Source organism: Dermacentor andersoni, chromosome 2 (assembly GCF_023375885.2).
Source record: "Dermacentor andersoni chromosome 2, qqDerAnde1_hic_scaffold, whole genome shotgun sequence".
Classification (NCBI taxonomy): Eukaryota; Metazoa; Arthropoda; class Arachnida; order Ixodida; family Ixodidae; genus Dermacentor; species Dermacentor andersoni.
Window position 1 is genome coordinate 38738597 of NC_092815.1, and position 20339 is coordinate 38758935.

At 44.4% G+C, this 20339-nt stretch overlaps 1 protein-coding gene across 5 annotated transcripts in view; it reads right to left on the reverse strand.

Annotated features, from left to right (window-relative positions):
- LOC126542440 (cytosolic carboxypeptidase 1-like) overlaps positions 1-20339 on the reverse strand; it is an 80642-nt gene that overhangs the window by 37806 nt on the left and 22497 nt on the right. For all 5 annotated transcript variants that reach the window (XM_055077250.2, XM_055077248.2, XM_072286381.1 and 2 more), the window contains 6 exons: positions 18990-19163; positions 18059-18271; positions 12131-12234; positions 3305-3412; positions 3145-3230; positions 2135-2269 (listed from right to left, as the gene is read on the reverse strand). In XM_055077250.2, the coding sequence (XP_054933225.1) occupies positions 2135-2269; positions 3145-3230; positions 3305-3412; positions 12131-12234; positions 18059-18271; positions 18990-19163 (820 nt within the window). The remainder of the gene's footprint in view (positions 1-2134; positions 2270-3144; positions 3231-3304; positions 3413-12130; positions 12235-18058; positions 18272-18989; positions 19164-20339) is intronic.

Consider the following 20339-nt stretch of genomic DNA (forward strand, 5'->3'; position numbering starts at 1 on the left):
AGAGGGATACGGTGGCATCCATGGAGCCCGTACCTTTACAATACAACGCCATACTACAACACCACAGATTGAACAGACGACAATACCCGCCTCCACACAAGACCCTCTCACGTGAAGACGCCGTAACATGGCGACAACTACAAACCAACACATACCCCCATTTAAGCAGACTACACGCAATACACCCCACACTATATTCATACAAATGTCCCCTTTGTAATGATTACGCCTCCCTATATCACACCACATGGGCGTGCCCCAACGTGAAGGCGGCCCCGCAAATACACAACCCCACACCCGAACAGTGGGAGGCCGTGCTGACTAGTTCGGACCCTCGTAACCAGCAGCAACTGGTGCGGCGGGTCCGGGAGACAGCAAGAGCCGCAGGAGCCCTGGACTAAGGGCGCCTCCTGCACAAGCAGAATGACACCTGCTTGTCCTTTCTTTTTAATAAATGTTTCTCCTCCTCCTCCTCCTGTCCTGTACTCGTTTCACCACATTATGTTTGCCAGTAACGTGCGTAGCGAAACTTACTCGGATTTGGAAAACAAACAAGCTTCATCAGAAAGCAAGCCTCATATTGTCAGGGTGGGAAGAATTCGAGGTCAGAGCAGTACTACAGCATGTACTGGAACACTGCAGTCGCTTCACGATGGGTCTTCTGAGACTGCTTTTCAAAAAGTGCAATAATTATGCCTTTGTCGCTATCAACATGACCGTTCGAAGCCGTAGTATTAAAGTATGTAGTGGAATGTACTGTAATGTAGTAACACACTAAAGTATTGTACTGAAATACTGGAAGCTTTGACATCCATGCATCACCCAAGGCTACTGTTCAAAAGGTGTGGGCATCATCTCATCATTTTCATCCTGTTCACTGCTGGTCTCACCATTTGGCTAGCTATCGCTGTTTTGAGGGCTACTTACTGCTTTCCTAAGAGTGGCTCCTTATCTTTTTTTTTTTCATACAATAGACTTCCATTAATTCATATCTAGTAAACACAATTTTTCAGTTAATTTGATGCTGACCAAAGGTCTGGTGCCCATACATATCTATGGGCCATAAATTTCAATATCTTGATCCCGAAATTGTCCCACACTAGATAATTTGAACTTGACTGGTCAGCATGCACATGCTGAATTGACTCCTATGATGGCCTTGATGGCAGAAGCATCTGTCTTGGTTGAGCTAGAAGACAGTGGATCCATCGATGAGACATTATTACAGCGAAGCTGTCTATGGCTAGCCTGCTGTGAAATTTTCATGTTTACGAGCAAAAATTCGGCGCCCTCCCATTGTTGTCGTTCAAAGCCAATGCGTGCATAGTTTTCTTATGCTCTCCTGGGGTGGCAGGTATGTCGCACGTGTCTACTTTGTGCCAGTGGGCAGTCCCGTCTAAATTTCATGTGTGCCTCCTTTCTGCCGGCTTCTCGGGACAGCAGCACTCCAATCATGTGCGTGGCTAGTTTCCTCCAGCTCCCCGAGGTGGTGGTAGTCATCCACGCTGGAGCACAATAATAAAGCCAGCAGCTGCTGAGCAGCGCATTTCATTGAGCATGAGCTATTGGTCGTGCATAGATTTGACTCTGGCTAAGAACATGTCCAACGTTGTACCCGAGCCGATTAGTGTGTACCATGGCGACCACAAGGCCATCGTCACCACCATCACAACTAAAAAATAACGACCCACCAATCAAGACGAATAATGACCACTGATCAAGACAATAAATGTGTGTGCGTACCTTTTGTCATGATGACCACCCATCAAGACAATCAATGAGTTTGTACCTTTGTTCAAAATTCTGTGTCACCTCTGTGTCGTGTGCTAAACAGTTTCGCTGGTCATCCACCTTCGCAGAGTGGAATGGCTCACGATTTTTCTCGCACCAATTTTCAACCTGTCCTCGGCAAATATCAAAGCAAAAATGTGAACTCACAACTAGCATTTGCATATTTGCTCAAACCTAATGCATCCATTTTTTTTCTTCCAAGAAAATTGGTCTGAAAATTACCTGTGCTTTACAATAGGATGTGATACCAGAGCTGTGTTTAAGGTGTCAGCAACAGAGGCTGCGTAAGCAGCATTGACTGCATTTTATAAAAACCACAAGTTTGAAAGTCTTTGCCACTCACCTTGCACCAGAATTTTGGCATGAGTGCAGCCGCTCCAATGACTCAGTGTGCAAGTGGCCTAGCATTTCTGGAAAGGCAATCTTCACCAAAGGCACAAGACTCTGGGTGCTTTGCACTAAAAGCTCATAGCTACACCTGTAATAACAAGAAGGAATATGGTGTAGTAATACAACGAGAGGTCCTTCAAGAGGCCCAAAATGATCTCATTGCTCTCTAAAAAGGAAAAGCAGGTTCACGCACAAAATTTATTGAGGAAAAGAATAGGTCAGACCAGTTAGGCATATTGTTATGGGACAGTGCATTGACTTCCAACATAATATTTCACAGCAGCACTCATCACAATCTTCCCAATCTTCATCTCCCTCTTTACCCCGCACCACATCTTCTGCCAAGTGCCATTCCCAGTTCAAACATAACAATATGATAAAATTTTATGACGTGTCCGGAATGCAAGTGAACATGTTCACTGCGACACAGGATACGGGTGGGCAACAGCAGTTATTCGCCCTCTGCGACTGTGCGGCACTTTCCTGCAGTGCACAAGCAAAGTCTTTATCAGAAATCAAAGGAGAGGAAAAATTCTTGTTGTTTCCAATTTGATGTGTCATGGCACCATCCCTAGGAGCTTGAGGAAGTTTCAAAGGAGCAGAACTCTCTGGTGACTCACTGGTACGTTATGATGCAAAAAAAAATACAAGTGACCCACCTTAAGAGTGGCTTGTTGGGTTGGTTGGTACATGTTTATATTAAGAGAATACCAGCAAACTTGAAAATGGAAAGAACTCCAGTCACCTTCCTGTCGCTTTGTCTGTGTCTGCCTCTCAAGTTTTTTCTTCTTTGTTCAAGCTTGCTGGTATTCTCTTAATATAAGTGGCCCACCGGTGGGCCATATGCACAGGAATCGAGATTTCAAAAATTTTTGCCACAGTTAACCAAGTTAAAGTCAATTAGGACTAATTTTGATTTGCCCACACTTTTATCGCTACTTCAAGAGACTCAGTAACTCTTACTTGAGATTTGCTAAAGGATCTCCAACTTCTGTGCTCTTTGTGGTTGCAGGCAAGGACAGCTCTGCAGTGGTAATTGGGCCAACATCCTAAAACAATGACTTACATTGTCATGACGATACAGGAAAATGTGAACAGGAAGGGTAGAGAGGTGGCTACTTACCACAGCTCCCTTATGGTCCTTCAATTCTGGGAAAAACTTTGAATATGACTCTAAGTCCACTTCCAAATGGTATTTTTCAGGCAAAGGCTCACACTTTGCTGTGTCAGGCTGCAAAATGAACAATGCTTGTCTCATGCTCCTGTTGTATGGTTAAATTATAGTGTCACTTGGCAATATTGTCATTTACAGGTTGTTTATTTAAGAAAGTTTAACAAAACTTTGTGCAGAGTGCAATTGACAATGAGTACATTTTGTGAACTCACTTCATTGAGCTTCCTCAAAATGTGTAGCCTCAACAACAGAAGTTGTGAAAATAAACAAAAATAGCAAAAAATTAACAGTTCCATATACTTGCACCAGTATTATTCCAAATGGGTTTGTTTAAATCAATCATAACCATATTGCATTTCAAATGCTCCATTTCAGTGGCCTTCACTTGCATCTGACATGCAATTGTGACCTGATGTATGGATGGCCTAGCTGTGACTGGCAGGGTGTCTACCAAGTTGACATTTCCAAATTCCCTGAGTTTCCCAGGTTTTTCCCGAGCACCTTGGCAAAGTTCCCTGAATGAGCCAGAACATTGTTTTATGTCAAGACGGGCTGACACCATGTTGCCCGATGCTGTCACTCTCTAGTAAGCATGTTGAAACAAAACATAATTTAATCCAGTTTCAATAGTAAAGAGTAGTGTCTATTCTATTCAAGAAGAAAACAGAAAGCAGGTGATAGTAAAATGCACAGCAGAAAAAATGGTAAAACCCATTCCGAATCGAGTCGAACAATTTCAAATACGCATGAAAAGGAGATGCATACAGAAGTAAATATTTTCGAATGTGAGCTATTTCTATCAACTGATAGTAAGCTCATCAGTATGAGGCCTGAACTTTGTCTCAACTAAGATTCTGTCTCAGTAGCTGGGAAGTCAACCTCAACTGTCCTGACATACTATCAGCCCGTACACAATATCTCAGTGTTGGGTTTTACTGCTTTAAAGAGTTTAGTTTGGATGAGGGAAACCTGCATCTCGGCGTCAGCCAACACTTTGTTGTTTTTTTTAGCTCAAGCAGCTTCAAAGAGGTGGCGGCACGCTTCCTTTCTTGTTTATTCCTCAGTACGTCGGTCATTTCTGTTCTCATCCTGCTTCTGCCACGCATTCGCCCCATGGATAATTTGATGCATCCTCTTGGTCAGTCGTACAGTCAACATCCAATTTTTCAGACTCCCTAGGGGCTGCGAAAACATCCGAAAAATCAGGCAGTCTGAAAAAAATGAATGCATGCCTTTAACTGCCCTTAACTCTTTTGTTACCCTGTATATTAGGATCGATCACCGATTTCGACATGTTGGAGCCGTTTCATATCCACTTAAAGCCATCCAGTAGTTAGTACAGGCACTGAACTTTCAGAATCAGTTAAAATTTTCGCTCTCCGGTGATGTCATTTTTGATGGACCTTTTTGCAAATGAATGCGCGTATGTTGTAGGAAGAAGAAGCATAGCCATCACCATCTGCTGCGCTTGATAAAAAATCATGTCGCTCATGATTACACTGCACTAGCATGAAAATTCTGTAATCAAATGACTCCCAGCAAGTCAAGAATTAAATTATATCACCGGCTTTGCTGTCCGACAGTGCTGAGCTGTGATAATTAATTAACAATGACACCAGCTGTTCACTAGTGAGCTTTGATTTGGAGTCTGAGTCGTTTTATTTCACCAAAGTGTATTTCAGAAGGTCCGCTGCATGCCTAGCATGTGGACCTGGCCTTTTTAATCAGTTTCCAAAAGTATCGGTTTCGCTTCTCCCATAAAATCCAGGCAAGGGGCACTGCCGGTGTCACTACACAGTTATTGAAAGTGGCTCCCATGTCGTCATCCCGCGCGGCTGTGTCACGAGAAAAGCATCGTGCTCGAAACTATGCTGCACCTGCACTTCAATTTAGTAATGAGAACTTCGAGTTATGATTCCAAAGATGACAGCAAAGCAGATTCAAGCTCTGACGGCAACAATGTTTTGAGTCAGCATGGGAAATCTGCAACTGTTGACCGGCGAGTTTCCATTACGACCTTGAGCGGTTTCCTTCCTTGTGCGCACTTATCTGCAGATCTTTTTGCATGATCTGAGAGCTCTCCTGATTATCTTCAGAGTGTATACTTTGCTTGGCTATGATGTGCTGCCATCGGCAGCAAAGAAACTTCCATTCACACCAAGAAGGCCACCCGTAGCATATCTCGGCCCAGCACTGCGGATCAGCGCAAGAGTTTGCAACAGCGTGGGATTTCTTCCTACTCTTCTTCTCTGCAGAAGTGATAAAGACAATCTGCAAAAATGCAAACAGATATGCTTGGATGCATAATCTTGTAGTTGCCCAGCTACACTGAGAGCAAAATGTCCTGGAAGAGGTGCATGACTCTAGACGAACTGGTGATGTACGTTTCCTGGTCTTCTCACCGGACCATCCTCAGATACCAAAAAACGGAACTGCAAAATGTGTTACGAGGATCGCAAAGATGAACAAATACCAGACATTTTGCGGGAAAAGTGCGGAGTGCACCTATGCTTCACAAAATCCAGGAACTGCTTCACCGCATGGCTTGAGCGATGAACTGGTCTTAGTTTCTTTTTTGTATCCGAAGAACGGCGGTGTACTGAGCATTTATTTTTTCAGACATTATTCCTGGGTTATTTATCTTTGAAATGTGTATTCGGAATTTCTTTTGATATTATGTTTTAGCAGATATCATTTTTTATTATTTTTATCAACTGGCAGCAAAAATGGCGCTTTCTAGAATTTTTATGTTCTACCTAAAAATTTTTTTGTTTGGCAACTTATGTTTTTGGAAGGAGAATTTCATTATGCACAACATGCTATGCTGCAATGTGTTCTGGAGTATTATTTGTAGTGGTAAATATTTTTTTTCTTAGACCTATAAAAAACTACCGTTTTTTGCAGTAACGAAAGAGTTAAGGGCTCAAATTGCCACAGGCACGTCCGAAAAAGCTTTTAAGGCTTGCCAGTACACTTATTAGGCATATCAGTGCTCGTACTGTGACAGGAGACGGGAGTGCACACGTGTATAATTAAGGAATACATACTGTGTCACGTGACAATTGCCCCTAACCACGCTTGTTATGCTTCACTACGTAACATTTCTGTATTGAAGCGAAGCTAACTTCTGGAGACAGGCATTATGCAACGCGTTGTGCTTTGCGAGCTTCGAAGCCAATCGCGAGGATTAAAAAGACAGAGTCGGTGCCATTGCTGACAGCGGCGAATTCTTTCAATGAAAAACACGGCACCGCACGGCAAGAAGCTAGTGAACGTAGAAGCAGCTAGGCCTAACATTGCACGGTGGTGGCTACGGCTGCCAGGGGATCTGTGTGCGAGAACACCAGTTCGAGGCGGCGAGATAATCAAAATGGCGGAGAATCAAATGCCATTTCAGACCTGCAGTCAGGGCACTATACATTGACTCTATCGAGTATGTGGTGGTGCCGTGAAACCATGTGAATTATCAGGCATGTCTGAAAAATTGGGCATCTGTAAAATCGATCGTTAACTACTCTGGCAATACATTGTGCCAATGACACGGCTTCAATGATGATTCTTTGCGATTCCTCTGTTACTGGAGCCAGAATTAACACGACTTTCATTCCCTTTCAATAAGATTACAGCTAATTTTCCCTGATAGAAGCACAAATTCCCTGAGTTTTCCCTGAGTATTTCCAGACTATTCAAATTCCCTAATACCCGGTTTTCCCGGTTGGTAGACACCCTGGACTGGAGAAACCCGGACCGCTATAGGACAGGACTAGGCTATCAGGCCCACAAATGACAGCAGAACATGCCGCCTCAGCCCAGAATGAATTGCACTTATTCCAAAACAAACTGACGTGGCCAATTACCACTACTACCAGGTGTGGCACAGCTCAACTAAAAAACATAGGCGCTGCATGAGGGTACTGCAGTCGTCCTTTGCCCAACGTGCATTACAATGAATAACTCACGATAACCATTTGAAGTGGCTTTCGAAGTGGCTATGCTAGTGCCCATTTGCCACTACCATAGATACTGAATGACACTTTGTTTAGCCTTGTAACACCGAGCAAAATGGCACTCAGTGAAGCGAATTGAACTAGCTCAAAGTGGCAATAAATTTGCCTAGTCTGGCTGGGACATAAGCTGCAGTTAATTTGGGGCCAACAATTTTTGTGTGTGCTGTTCTGCACAAGAAGATATTGCTACAGATATTGCCTCTCCAAAAGTATGTAAAGCACTATTTCTCACTACCTGAGAATATACAGGTTGGTTCAGTGGCAACAGCTTTTATTGGCCAATATTCATGGCAGCGGTAAACATCACAATATGTGTTGTAACTTTCTATGCACTAACTGATTACAAGTCACTAACTTCTTCATCAACTCACACATTGAAAGTGTAAATTTAAAGCCGATCACTGCTAAGGCTATATTCATAAAGTAGGAAGCCCAAGACCAGCACCAGTTTGGTGATAACCATCTTAAAACTTTAACTGAAAAATCTTTAGTGTTCTCCTCAGCGTTTTTTCAAAAAACCCTCATCAAGCATTATGGTACAAAACCATGTATAGCATCAAAGACTGAACTTTATTGTCACTAAATTGCATGCAACATGAAAATACACTTGAACTTTGTGATAACGAAACGCGATATAACGAAATAATGGATATAATGAAGTAAATTAAGTTCCTCTTGAAATCCCGAGATATCCATTTATCTAAAACCTCGTTTTAATGAAGTGAAATTGTCCTGCCAATAGATATGATGAACTAGATTCGTCTCCGAAACCAAAAAATTCCCAAACGTTACCCGCCAAGTACATCGCTTTCCGCGTCAAATTTGCTGTCGAGCAACACTGGTCTTTCTCGCTGCTGCTCGTACACACGCACAAGCAGCGGCTCACAATCGCATTTCACCATTGGCCTGTTTCTTTTGTGCGTGCCTGGCTGCACGAGCTGCCCCCCGCTGCATGGCTATATGCGGTGTCGCGAAAGATTAGTGCATTCACTTATACTGCGCGCCTGCCTGCACGGTGCACCATGCAGGCAGACGCAGTTGGCCGTGGCTTCCGAAATGTCCCCGGCACAATCTCGGGGGTCAAGCGCAAGCCTGCACGGCTAAGCGCAGCAGTGCATAAGATTAGCATATTCACTTCTTTCTTTTTCTGTGTCGCGTCGCGCAAGCATCCATAGCTTGGCCTGGCTGCCGAGAACTCTCTGGCTAAGTTATGGGGGGTCACATCCAGGTTGTGCCTGCGCCTGCCCATCTGCCTGTGCTGGCCATGCCATGCGGTGCAGCTACGCGTAGCGACGTGTAAGATTTGTGCATTCACGTTTCCCTCTCCCTGCGGCACGCAGTGTGGGCTGACAGCCAGGCATGGCCTCTGAGATCACATTGGCACTGGTGCAATCTTTGAGGCCATGAGTCAGCCAAGCCAAGCTGGTGCAGCGAAGTTTGCTTGCCTCCTCAATAACACAGCGGAGTGCTGTGTTGTGTGCCACATGCTGCTTGACCGCGACCAGCCAAGTGGAAAGTGGACGCTAAAGACCATCACAATGAAACAGAATGCTGCCATCTAAAGGCTGTTGCATCAGGTGCTAAGAAGTCATGTATTGCACACACCAAAGATTATTTTGTTGTTTCATTCAAATTTTATTGCATGCGTGGCCGTGTAGCAGTTCTGCAGGCAGCAAAGCCATCTTCTTGTTTTAATGTTTACAATTGTGCACCCCATTAAGCATATACAATTAAACCTCGATATAACAAACTTCAATATAACGAAATTCTCGATATAATGAAGTATTTAGCTTTTCATAACCTCTTGTCCATAGCACACCATGTAATTAGAACCTTAATATAGCAAAGTGTGTTTGTATGCGATTTCAATATAATGAAATACTGCTTCCGTAGCGAAGGAATGCCGAGACAATAAATGGAAACTTCCGCAGATGCAGATGGTCAAATGATTGAATTACAAGCGGCTGCTTGCAGACACACCTCTCAAATCGAGCACTGCGCAACGAGAGCGACCACCGAAATGAAGCCGCATCATGTTTCGTATAAGTCCAAGTGCGATAAGATCCTATCGTACCCCCCGCACTTTGTGCTTTAGGTGCGAGTGAAAATGCGCGAGGGTGAGACAAGAAAGATGGTGGCTTCACACATGAGTGCCACCTCCCCACGCGAGCAAAGGGAAAGAGGGGAAGGGGAACGAGCTTGCGGTAACACAATCAAGTACGCGCGAGGGGCGGGGAGGGGGGGAGTAAGTTGGTGTGCATTGCAATTTCTGGGGTGCGTCTCAGCCATGGCTGCGCATGGCTGCAAGTGCCTGCAAGCGCAGCTGAGCACATACGCATACACTTTGATTTAGAAGTAGTCTGCCCCATGTGCAAAGAGTGGGCATGCCGAGACAGCGCAGCATCATGTAAGCTAACTTCCTGCGCATTTAGTAATGAAGGTTGCGTAATCTTTGAGTTTTGATGACCTCTTGGAGTGAAAGGCAGACGAAGCATTCGCTCCCCACTGCCTGCACTTTTCATGATAGTGTCCCAATGTGGACGACGCTATCAGCCGCGGGGCGGAGTGCACGCGAGAGTGTGGCTGGCTTTGCTTAATTCATACCGCCTATGTGAAGATATTGTTGAACGGGCATGAAACCGTATCATTCATCTCCGACTCCCAAATTCGTCAAAATGAATTGTTTTCTCATTCAAATTTGCTTTTTTTTGATTGCCAGATAATTCAGAAAATTCTGCAGCCCTTTTCCATGTAAGAAAAGTTGATTGGCGACCGTACTTAATTGAATAAAAGGTCAAATTTCAGTACAACGAAATTTCGATATAACGAAGCAAATTGCCGATTTTACCTACTTTGTTATATCGAGGTTTAACTCTATTGCAGTAACTTGCAATAATGAATATAACAAAGTAACAGATATAAAGAAGTAATTTCGGCTCCCCCTTCAACTTCGTTAATGAGGTTCGAGTGTACCTTCAGTACATCTGATATTTGTTATAAGCATGCACATTGATATCGGCAAAAAAATATAGAGATCATGTCTATGTGATAGAAACACAAGCTTGATGCCTCTGATGCGGCAGCAAAGGGCCTCCTGCAGATTTTGACAGAACACTGGCAGCTTATCCTGCCTAGACACTGCACGGGCAAAAGATACCAACAAAATGAAGCGATGCTCCATATAAAACTTAGTACGCCTTTAAAGTTACAAAATAAGGCGATTGGGTAAAGGAAATAGTTTGCCGAGTGTCATTTCCATTAACCAGGATTGTGTGGGAGCAGAAGGAGAACTATGTGCCTCATGCGGCATGAACTGTCACAGAAAGAGCAGTGCTTCAACATGGGACACAAAGAAGGACCCACACATACACACTACAGTATGTGTGTGGCTCCTCCTTTGTCTCCCATGTTGAAGCGCTGCCTTTTCTGGGATAACGAACCAACTAGCCCGTCAGTTAATTCTTGCAGGCATAAACTGGTCCTGCCAGCTGACATGTTAAGCACCAGCAGTGGGTGACCACTAAGAAGATATAGTGGAGTGAAGGAGAAGTTCCGTTTAGACTTTTAGGGTGACCCGGATGAAAAAAATCAAACTGGAAGGATATGGACTGCTGATCTTACAATTTCGGATAACATGACAGTTTCGGGACAGTGAAATTCAGTTTAATGAATTAGGAATGACTCTGCTAGAGGCAATTCAGTTGTGTGCTTTGTATGAATGCTCAATGCAGCGCTTGCGGTGCAGGTTATGTGCTGGATTAAGGAGAACTGGAAAACCAGCAAAGCATGCCAGTGCTGGGGACTGGCAGCTGGCACTGTGAGGGAAAAACTGGCTGTGCCAGAGGAAAACTGCCAGGCAGAAACCCTAGTCGGAGGAATAACAATAAATTACAATTTCAGCATCGCTGATATGAAACCATACGATTGATGTGATGACATAAAATTGCCACATTGTTCTATCGGCTGGTGGTCTAACTAAGCCAAGCCGCAGGCCAAGGAGTGCACTTGCATCCAGAATGTGCCATTTCAACATGTTCTTTCCTTTATGTATTTCACGTTGTCTTTGCTAAGTATTGTTGCAAACCGATTTTTTTGACACAGGGGGGGCTGCACACAGACTTAACTCGGCTACTACAGCCATCAAGTCTAGCCAGTGAGTATGATCTCACACTCAATTGATGACGAAGTCTGCTTCTACAAACATATTGATGCAGTGCCTCCTATGCAAGATTGTCACCAGCAACTACGATGGCCTAGACTGCTACGCCTAACCTGGTGGTGCTTGCACAGCGGTCAGCAGCCAAAGTTGCGCTTTAGTGCCAAGTTAACGTGGTGGCAGCATTGAAAATGAATATGTTATTGAACGTATTATAATGAGTGTCGCTGCTATGATTATTGCACAGTAAATGTTGTTATTTCGTCTTAAATTTCTTTGTCATAATAATGAGGCAGTCATCTTTGAAACACTTGGTAGAAAGAACATCTGATAATCAAGTCATACTGATAATCAATATATGAGTAGATGATAGTGCAACTGATAATTCCATGCTCAAATCCACAAAAATTTCTGTAAAGAAATGAACTACAGCATCATTTGACTGTTTTGACAGATAGGTGCACACATAGAAGTAGTAGTGCATATGTCATGGTAAGCATGTGTGCATGTTTTCATGCATCTGATTTTATCCGTGCTTGACATCCATCTTCATGTAGATGCACATCAGATCCATAAAGCTTCATCGAAGGTGCCTTGATATAATATACTCACTGGGTCATCTAGCTCAGCCTCGTGCTCTGACGAAGTGGCTGATTGGGAAGACTGCAGCTCATCATGATCACTGGAAGCATGGGTCCCTGGGACCTCCTCAGCCACTGCAACAGCATCGAATATAATGCAGTCAAACCAAAATGTATCGAACCTGGTTATATCGAATTATTGTCTATACTGAACACACAACTTATCCCCTAGAAGGTACTGTGTAAAAGTATAGAAAGCCATACACTTGTATAAATCTTTCATTCACCACCGCATTCAATATATCTAATGTTGCACCATGCCATGCCCCTGCAAGTGTGCTTATCCTATCAACTAAACTTGCATAAAAGGACGAATTCCAATATAACGAAATTTCGATTTAATGAAGCAAACTGCCGATTTTACCGGCTTCGTTACATCGAGGTTTAACTGTATATCGAACTATTTCACTATTCCCTTCGAGTTCAATATACCTGGTTTCGAATGTAATCTGAACGTTGGGCCTATATGTAACCATAAATAGCAATATGTATGAGTTGTACTCAATTTCTCTTACACAATCGACTTCCTATAATGCGACCTTGGCGGAAGCGATGAAACTGGTCGAATCATCCGGCGGGTCAAATTAAACAAAATACAGAAAAAAAAACCACCAAAACACGCCCTTAATACACTTTAAAAGTGAGCCTTTAAAGTTAGCTTCGCCACAGTACAACCGCGTTATGCGGCAAAGCATACTAAGCAGAAAAAGGTGACATTATTAGGAGACTTAGCATGTGTTCCTGAATTCGCACACACACACATGCGCCGCCTCCAGTCACAGTACGAGCATGTAAGAGCACCTAGACGCCTATAAAATGAGGTTTTCTGGCAGGCCTTCACAGTTTTAGATAGACCCCTGCCCTTTTGTTGACCCTAAATGTCCCCTCGACTTTCTGAGCTTTTCATCTTGCTTCCTTTCTTTTTGCTCGCTTTCCCAAAACACAGATTGTTTTTCTCTGCTTCTCGGTGCACGGCGCGCGCGCGCATGTAATTAAGGAACGCGTACTAGGCACCATTAACGGTCTCATATACAAGACATGCATGGTGGGTGAAACGATGGCTCAAATCACTACAGAAACATCAGAAACAGCACTGAATTTCTACCAGTATGCTTATTTAGCGTTTAGGTGCTCACACTATGACCGGAGACGGCGCGTGCATGCGTGTATAATTAAGGAACGCATACTGTGTCCCGTAACACTAGCCCCTTCTATTCTTGGTATGTTTCACCGCATAACACTGCTGTATTGCGGCGAAAGCCAATTTTGACTTCGAAATAACTAAAGAGTGGGCACATAAAAATATATGGTGGGGATCTAATTAACCACAAATATCGAATTAAGCGCCATCGAATTAACGAAAGTCTACTGTACACTGTAGGTCTTCAGCTAAGACTGCGAATTTGTACTTGTTACCACAATATCTTCTAATAGGTGACTCGACATTTCGTATACGATCATTCACACTGTGTCTCCGTGTACTTTGTAGTACTTCCTTACATGATATTGTATAATATTCATTTGGTAATTTAGCAACTCACAATGCTAGCACTTAAGAATGCCAGCAGAAGTGGACACCTTCAGGTACTATCAGATCGAGCTTTTATACATTACATCATTTGTGACAATCTCAAGACTTAGGTTGGAAAGCAATGCATCAAGGAAAAAAATATTGCCACATAGGCGACATAAGCAACACACATGCCCTCGACTGCTAATAGATGTTGCCACATTCACAGCCTGCATGATGGTTACCGTATTTACACGATTGTAAGTCAACCTATTTTTTAAAATGTGAAAATCTGAAGTGGGGGGGTCGACTTTCAATTGAAACCAAAACATGGCACCGCCAAAAATGCGAGCCCAACGACATATCAGGGGAGCTAAAATATGTCTGCCCTACTGCACTACCTGTAGCTTTTCGTGATCCCACACATTTGTTCGCTTTTCGGTAGGGTTTTTCAAAATTTTTTGAGTTTTACAGTGCACACAACCCTCATGCAGGGGTGTCGATAGTTAATGGAAGTGCCGCTGTTCCATTCACGGTGGCACCCTCAGAACGGCGGCGCTTGTGGGGAGTACCGATAGTTAATGAAAGAGCAGACACCGCTCACATGTTTCTCTTTCCCTGTAGCTCTTAGTTTGATGCGTTCAACTTGACTGCCAGCTACGTGCTACTCCCATGATTCCTCGGTCGTCATAAGTGCTCCAGGCCCACTAAACATTCGGTGCTCATTCACAGCAGTGTTCAAGAGGGCTGCCATCCTTTACGCCAAAGAAACTGCGCAGTGGGCCGTAAGTTCGATGTTTCTGAATGGGTGGTGCGAGAGTGGCGACTGCAACGAAGCAAAATTTTCATTTGTGAGGGCAAGCGAAGAATTTCCCACAGGCTAAAGTCGGGATGCTTTCCGGAGCTGTAGGCCAAGCTTGCGGCGTACATTGCTGAAATGTGTGATCGGTCCCTGCCAGTGAAGTGCGACATGGTCATAAAACAAGCCCAGATCTTCGCCTTTTAAGGACCTGCTCCACCGTGAATATGAGTCGCTGGCGGCAAAAGACCGCGAGGTTACACCAATCAGACCTGTCAAAAGAGCCTTCCTGACGGGTGCATGTGGTTGGGTCATTCGGCGTGGGCTGCTGTTCCACAATATGTCATGGTGCGGTCGTTTGCCAAATGTGGAATTTCGCTGGATGACGACGCGCTGCGGGATCTTACCAGCGATAATGATGGCAGGTATAGTGAGGACGATGGCAAAAGTGAAGACGAGTAGTCCAGTGACCATTCCAGCTACTGATAAATTTTCCTTATGGAATGCGCCTTCGGGTATGCTTTCTTTTTTCCCCCTGTCACATGCGATATGGGGGAGGTCGACTTACATTCGAGTCAACTTACAGTCATGTAAATATGGTGAATAAAGCACATCTCCTTATTGCTTCTCTGCATCATAAAACTCATGCTGATATCCCCAAAGATCTTGCTTCTCATCATCAATGAAGATCGCATAGCATTTCTTCTTACATGGCCACTTGTGCCCCTATGTTAACATTACAGATACTAAATTGTAAGAACACTCTAGTTCAGGAGGGACAACTATATTTCCTGGGGGCCAACACGAGAAACTAAGACTGTCTTGGGTGACTGGACCAATCTGCTGAACTAGAAATGTGCTGCAGATAAGATTATGAAAATGTGAATAGGTGTATTGAAAATACAATTGAACCCATTTCACCAGTAATAAAAATGTATGTTCAATTACTAATCAACCAACAGTCACAGAAATAATGATGAAAAGTGTGAAATACAAGTAAATTAAATTAATTTTATATAAAAACAATATGCCTGTAATTGTGGCTTCTTGTGCCTTCCTACTATTTCTTTCAGTAATTAGTTCTTGTTGTTGTTTATCAGTGAGAAAAGTCAAAATTTTCTTCGGCTTGAAAAAGAGCGGTGAAGTCAGGCTGTATGTCTGAAGTAGTTACAGTCGAGCCCGCTTATAACGAACCTGAGTGTTACATGATGTCTGTTCATTATACTCCGAAGTTCGTAGTAAGTGGACGATAGCTCAAAAAGAAAATAAAGTGGCTAATCAAAACAGAAAATTTATTTCTCTGCAAAGTTTGTAATGCTCATCTGTTTCTGCAGTGAAGATCCGATGAGCGTGCTCTCCAGTTTATTTAAAGCAGAAGCGTGCTCTTCACCGAGGCCCTTGGCATAGACATGTTGCCTGAGGCTCTCTGTGTAGCCCATTGCTACAGGCACGCTTAAGGGTGCTAGCTCCAAAGTTTCATTGTTCTCCGATTCCTCTGCATCGCTCTCCACCCGCACTTCGCAAGCAATGCCCTCGTCCGTGCACGGTTCCACAATATCAGTGTCTTCATCAGCAGAAATAAAGTCATCTCAACCAGTGTCGTGGCCCCCCATGTCGGAGTCGACGGCGTGCTGCCACAAATCCCCGCCAGATCGATCATCTTTGGAAGCATCAGGCTCGGCATCAGGCACTGTGTCGACGAAGCCAGCCTTGCGGAAACAGTTCCGCATGCAAACGGCCATCACCTCCGCCCAGGCCGCCTTTGCCATCTGAATAGCTGAATACAGAGAACCTCGAAGCAGCAAGTTGGCGGCCAGGCGGTCAACAGTGATGAGCAAGCGCTTCACAATGCGGCGGCTATACGATGCCTTAAATGCGCGTATTATGCCCAAATCAAGCGGCTGCACTTTTGAAGTGGTATTTTGAAGTGGCGGCAGGAAAAGTAGAGTAACTGCTGTCAGAGAAGTTTGCACGTTGCGCGCTGAGTGGTTGTCGAGCATGAGCAGCATGCGCCTTCCTTGCGTCTACATGTCGCGGTCAAACTCGCCCAGCCACTCTGTGAATACATTGTGCTTCATCCACGCCTTAGTACTGCGCCTGTAGCATACAGGTACACATTTCTGAAAGCAACACAGCTTCTTTGATTTTCCGATTACAAAGGGCATGCGCCAGTCGCACCGAAGTACTGTAACGCACACTTTACTGTGCTTTCTGCCAGCACTTGAGTCGCCTTTTATGATGTGCGTCTTGTCCGGCAGCATCTGATAAAAGATGCAGGTTCGTCTGTGTTATACACGTCCTACTCCGTGTCGCTTGCAGTAATGGCTCGGTTTCTTACAAGCCAAGTGGCAACGTCTTGGTCATTTACCGAAGCCACCTCACCAACAATCGATTTAAAAACAATCCCATGCCACACTTTTAATCTATGTAGCCAGCTATTGCCTGGGCAGAAGTCAGGAAAATCTAGCAGGAACACAAAGCTTTTGTCTTTGCCCAGTATCATTGGTCCACTTATTGGAGTGTTGCAAGCCCATGCGTCGGTGAATCACTTAAGCAGCTTGTCCTCTACGTCCGCATAGGTGGCCGTCTGCAGGCGCTCTCTGTTCGTCAAGTCGGCGGCAGAGCTGGCAATCTTTTCCTTGTTCTTTCGAATCGTCGAGATGGTTGATTTAGACACATTGTACTTCTTCAACAACTCGCAGTTTTTAGCACCTTGAGACACTTCCTTCAAAATTGCTCACTTCGTTGACATGTTCAGGGCTTTTCGTCTGAAGGCATGGCTTTCCCGTCCACCATCCTGAATTACAACTCGGGCCTGACTAGAAGGAAGCGAGGAAGCATGTAGACTGGTGTGGAGAGGCCTGCTTCGTGGTAATGCCCAGGAAACAAAACTTCTGAACTTTAGCTGGCGCCGTAGCACGAGGATCGAGACAGCAAGGGAGTTGTAAGAAAGAGTCGGGAGAAGGGAGCGGAGTTGCGAGGACGGGCGGGAGGGCGATCTTGGAAGCCACAAGCTGACACTCGTGGGCAGCGTGTGACAGCGGGGAGAGAGTAGAGGGGCACAAAATGTATAGTTCGCCTCCGAGGAGGCTTGGGAAAACAGACCGCACGGGCAAAGGGGTCGGAGGTCGTCATTTTTTTTCATCACGGTGGCGGGTTTACGCCATCCGTTCGCTGTAACTGACCAGCAGGGCTCAACGACGTTCTTTATACGTGAAATTTTATGCCATTCAAATAATGTATATTTTGACAGTCGCACGGCTCTCGTTCGTTTTAAGCGAAAGTTCTTCTTAAGTGGGGCCGTTATATGTGGGCTCAACTGTGTGTGAAGAATACCTGACAGGATTTCATCAGGAAGGGGTGATCTATATCTCGACTTGTACTTCATCACTGAGAATGCCTGCTCTCATATGCAGGTCGATCAAAAGAGAACCATCATTTTCTTAGCCCACTTAGCACATTTTTGTTTTAGTCACCACCTCATCAGCAGGCCAAATAGTAGCAGATGGCTGGCCGCATGTGGCCCACAGGCTGTACTTTGCCCATGTCTGCTCTAGATTATAAGTGGTCGTCAAGAGTTGCTGGTGTACCTGACAGGGCCTCATTGCTGCCTGTACCAAGAGGCCACTGCAGGGGGCCATGGGCCTTGGTGATGGGTAGTGGCCATGGAGGTAGACATCTGTGAACCACCTGGCACACTCCCCTCGTAAGGCGGTCGCCTTGCTCACCGAGGCCAAGAGATGAAGCCCAACGCCACAACAATTGTGGCACCTCTTGCTTCCGCAACTCCCGTCGACCGGCTTCTGCACATTAATACACGAGTCTACACCTTAACAGTCCATGATGGACAACTCTCATTTTCAATTGTGGCCAACTTTTACGGTTAACCCTTCATATATTTTGGATAGTTTGTTCAGCCAAAACTATTTGCCTTACCAACACCTTCTCTTGTAACCACACCATCATGGACAGCTAAGGCTAAACAAAATGAAGAAAAGAGAAAAAGAGCATGAGGAAAAACAAAAAAGAAAACATTTGGGTCTATTGTCTTCCAGGCTGTTTCCCCCATGTTCCTCAACTTGAACTTTGCACAAACCTTAACTCTGCCTAATGCTACGAATAAACAGAGCTGCCCAGCCCAGGTGACACTTACTGCCAGTTTAATTAATGAGTGGCTGATCGTTTAACAGCAGGAGACACATGAACAGCCGAAAAATTCTGCTCGTTTACTCAGCACACTTGGAGTGCTTGTAGTGGCCAAGCAAGACATTTGCCAATAAAGTTTAATTATTCGTAGCACCTGACAGTGGCATAACAAGTTTATCAGATGGTGAACACTGCTAGGAGCAATCCATCCTTCCAAAAGCATGAAAGGGCATTCCCATAATGGAACTTTCTTTTTATGTGAATGTCTGTGAAGCACATTGTGACATCTTATGAAAACAAGCAGACTCAGCCTCTAATATTCAATACTATTGGAAGGCACAGGAAAACATCAGGTGTGTAGCAGTATGGACATACTATGCCTCGCAATGTTGATAAGACACTCCAGGTCCGCCCGCATCATACGATAGAGAAGCCTTTCCTTGCGGTTGAGGCCAGCATCCCCTCGAAGGGCACCCACGTTGCATGTCTCTATCATAGCCAACAGATGCTTCAGGTGGCCCCGCTGAACCAGCTCGAGCACATTGCGCTCTGCACAAAATGCAGCGACACGGTACATGGAACAGTTCCTCACTACATGGTAGGACAATTACATCCACACTATCCTTTTTTTGCAAACATAGTCTTTTGCAATCTTTGTTTGCATGTTTGCTCATGTCCTCACTCACATGAAGAACATTGGATGTTTCTTTTGCTCATGAGCTCAATATTTCAACTCTCTAGCGTTTCACAATAACCTGTTGTCTCTGAACATTGTGCAACAGGCCTATTCATAGTATTTGCATAAATATGAGTTTTTTTTTCTCTCTCAAAATCTCTGGCCTCAGAAAGCACCTCGCATTACGTTTGGGTTTGTGACATGAATTATAAAAACCTTTTTCTCTTTTGTTTCAGCACTTGAAACTGCCGTGGTTTAAACTACTAGGCACCACCGTGATCACTACCACATACGGAGCCATGTTCACCACGTTCTATTGTCCTGCAGGCACTTTTGAAGTGCTGCCTGTCTGATAGCCTTTGTGGCATGGAGGATGTTGCCGTTCTTGCCAACAGTGACAAAAACGTCGGCAGTGACAACGAGCAAATTATGCATGCACTCATCCTTTCACTGCATCTGCTTTCATGCATTGTTTCCCATTTCATTGCAGCATCACGTCACATTATAATCGTAACACAGTTCAACCCCTATATAACGAAGCGGATAAAATCGGCAATTTACTTTTCTTATATCTAAATTTCGTTATCTTGGATTTAAATGTTTTATGCAAATAAGTACAGTCGTCGATGGTTTTTTCGTACACAAAAGGGGCCGCAAAATTTTCCGAATGACCAGGCAATCAGGAAATGCAAATCTGAATGAGAAAAAAAATTTTTTGAATTTTGAGAGTTGGCGCCGAAAGATACGACTTCATGTGGAATTAACATTATCTTCACATCGGCAGCCCAAAGCGAAGCTAACCACACTTTCACATCCACTCTGCCCACGTGGCTAATAGCGCTGCCTGCAGTGGGATGATGCTATCATGAAAACTGCCGGCAGCGGAGAGCGAATGCTTCGTCTGCCTCTCGCTTTAATGCGTCTCCAAAACTTGAGGTTATGCAAGCTTCAGCACTAGATGTTCAGGAAAACAGCACACTATGCCACGCCATCTCAGTTCGCCCAGTCTTTGCACGATTACCTCTAAAACAGGGCACGCAAGCTGCATA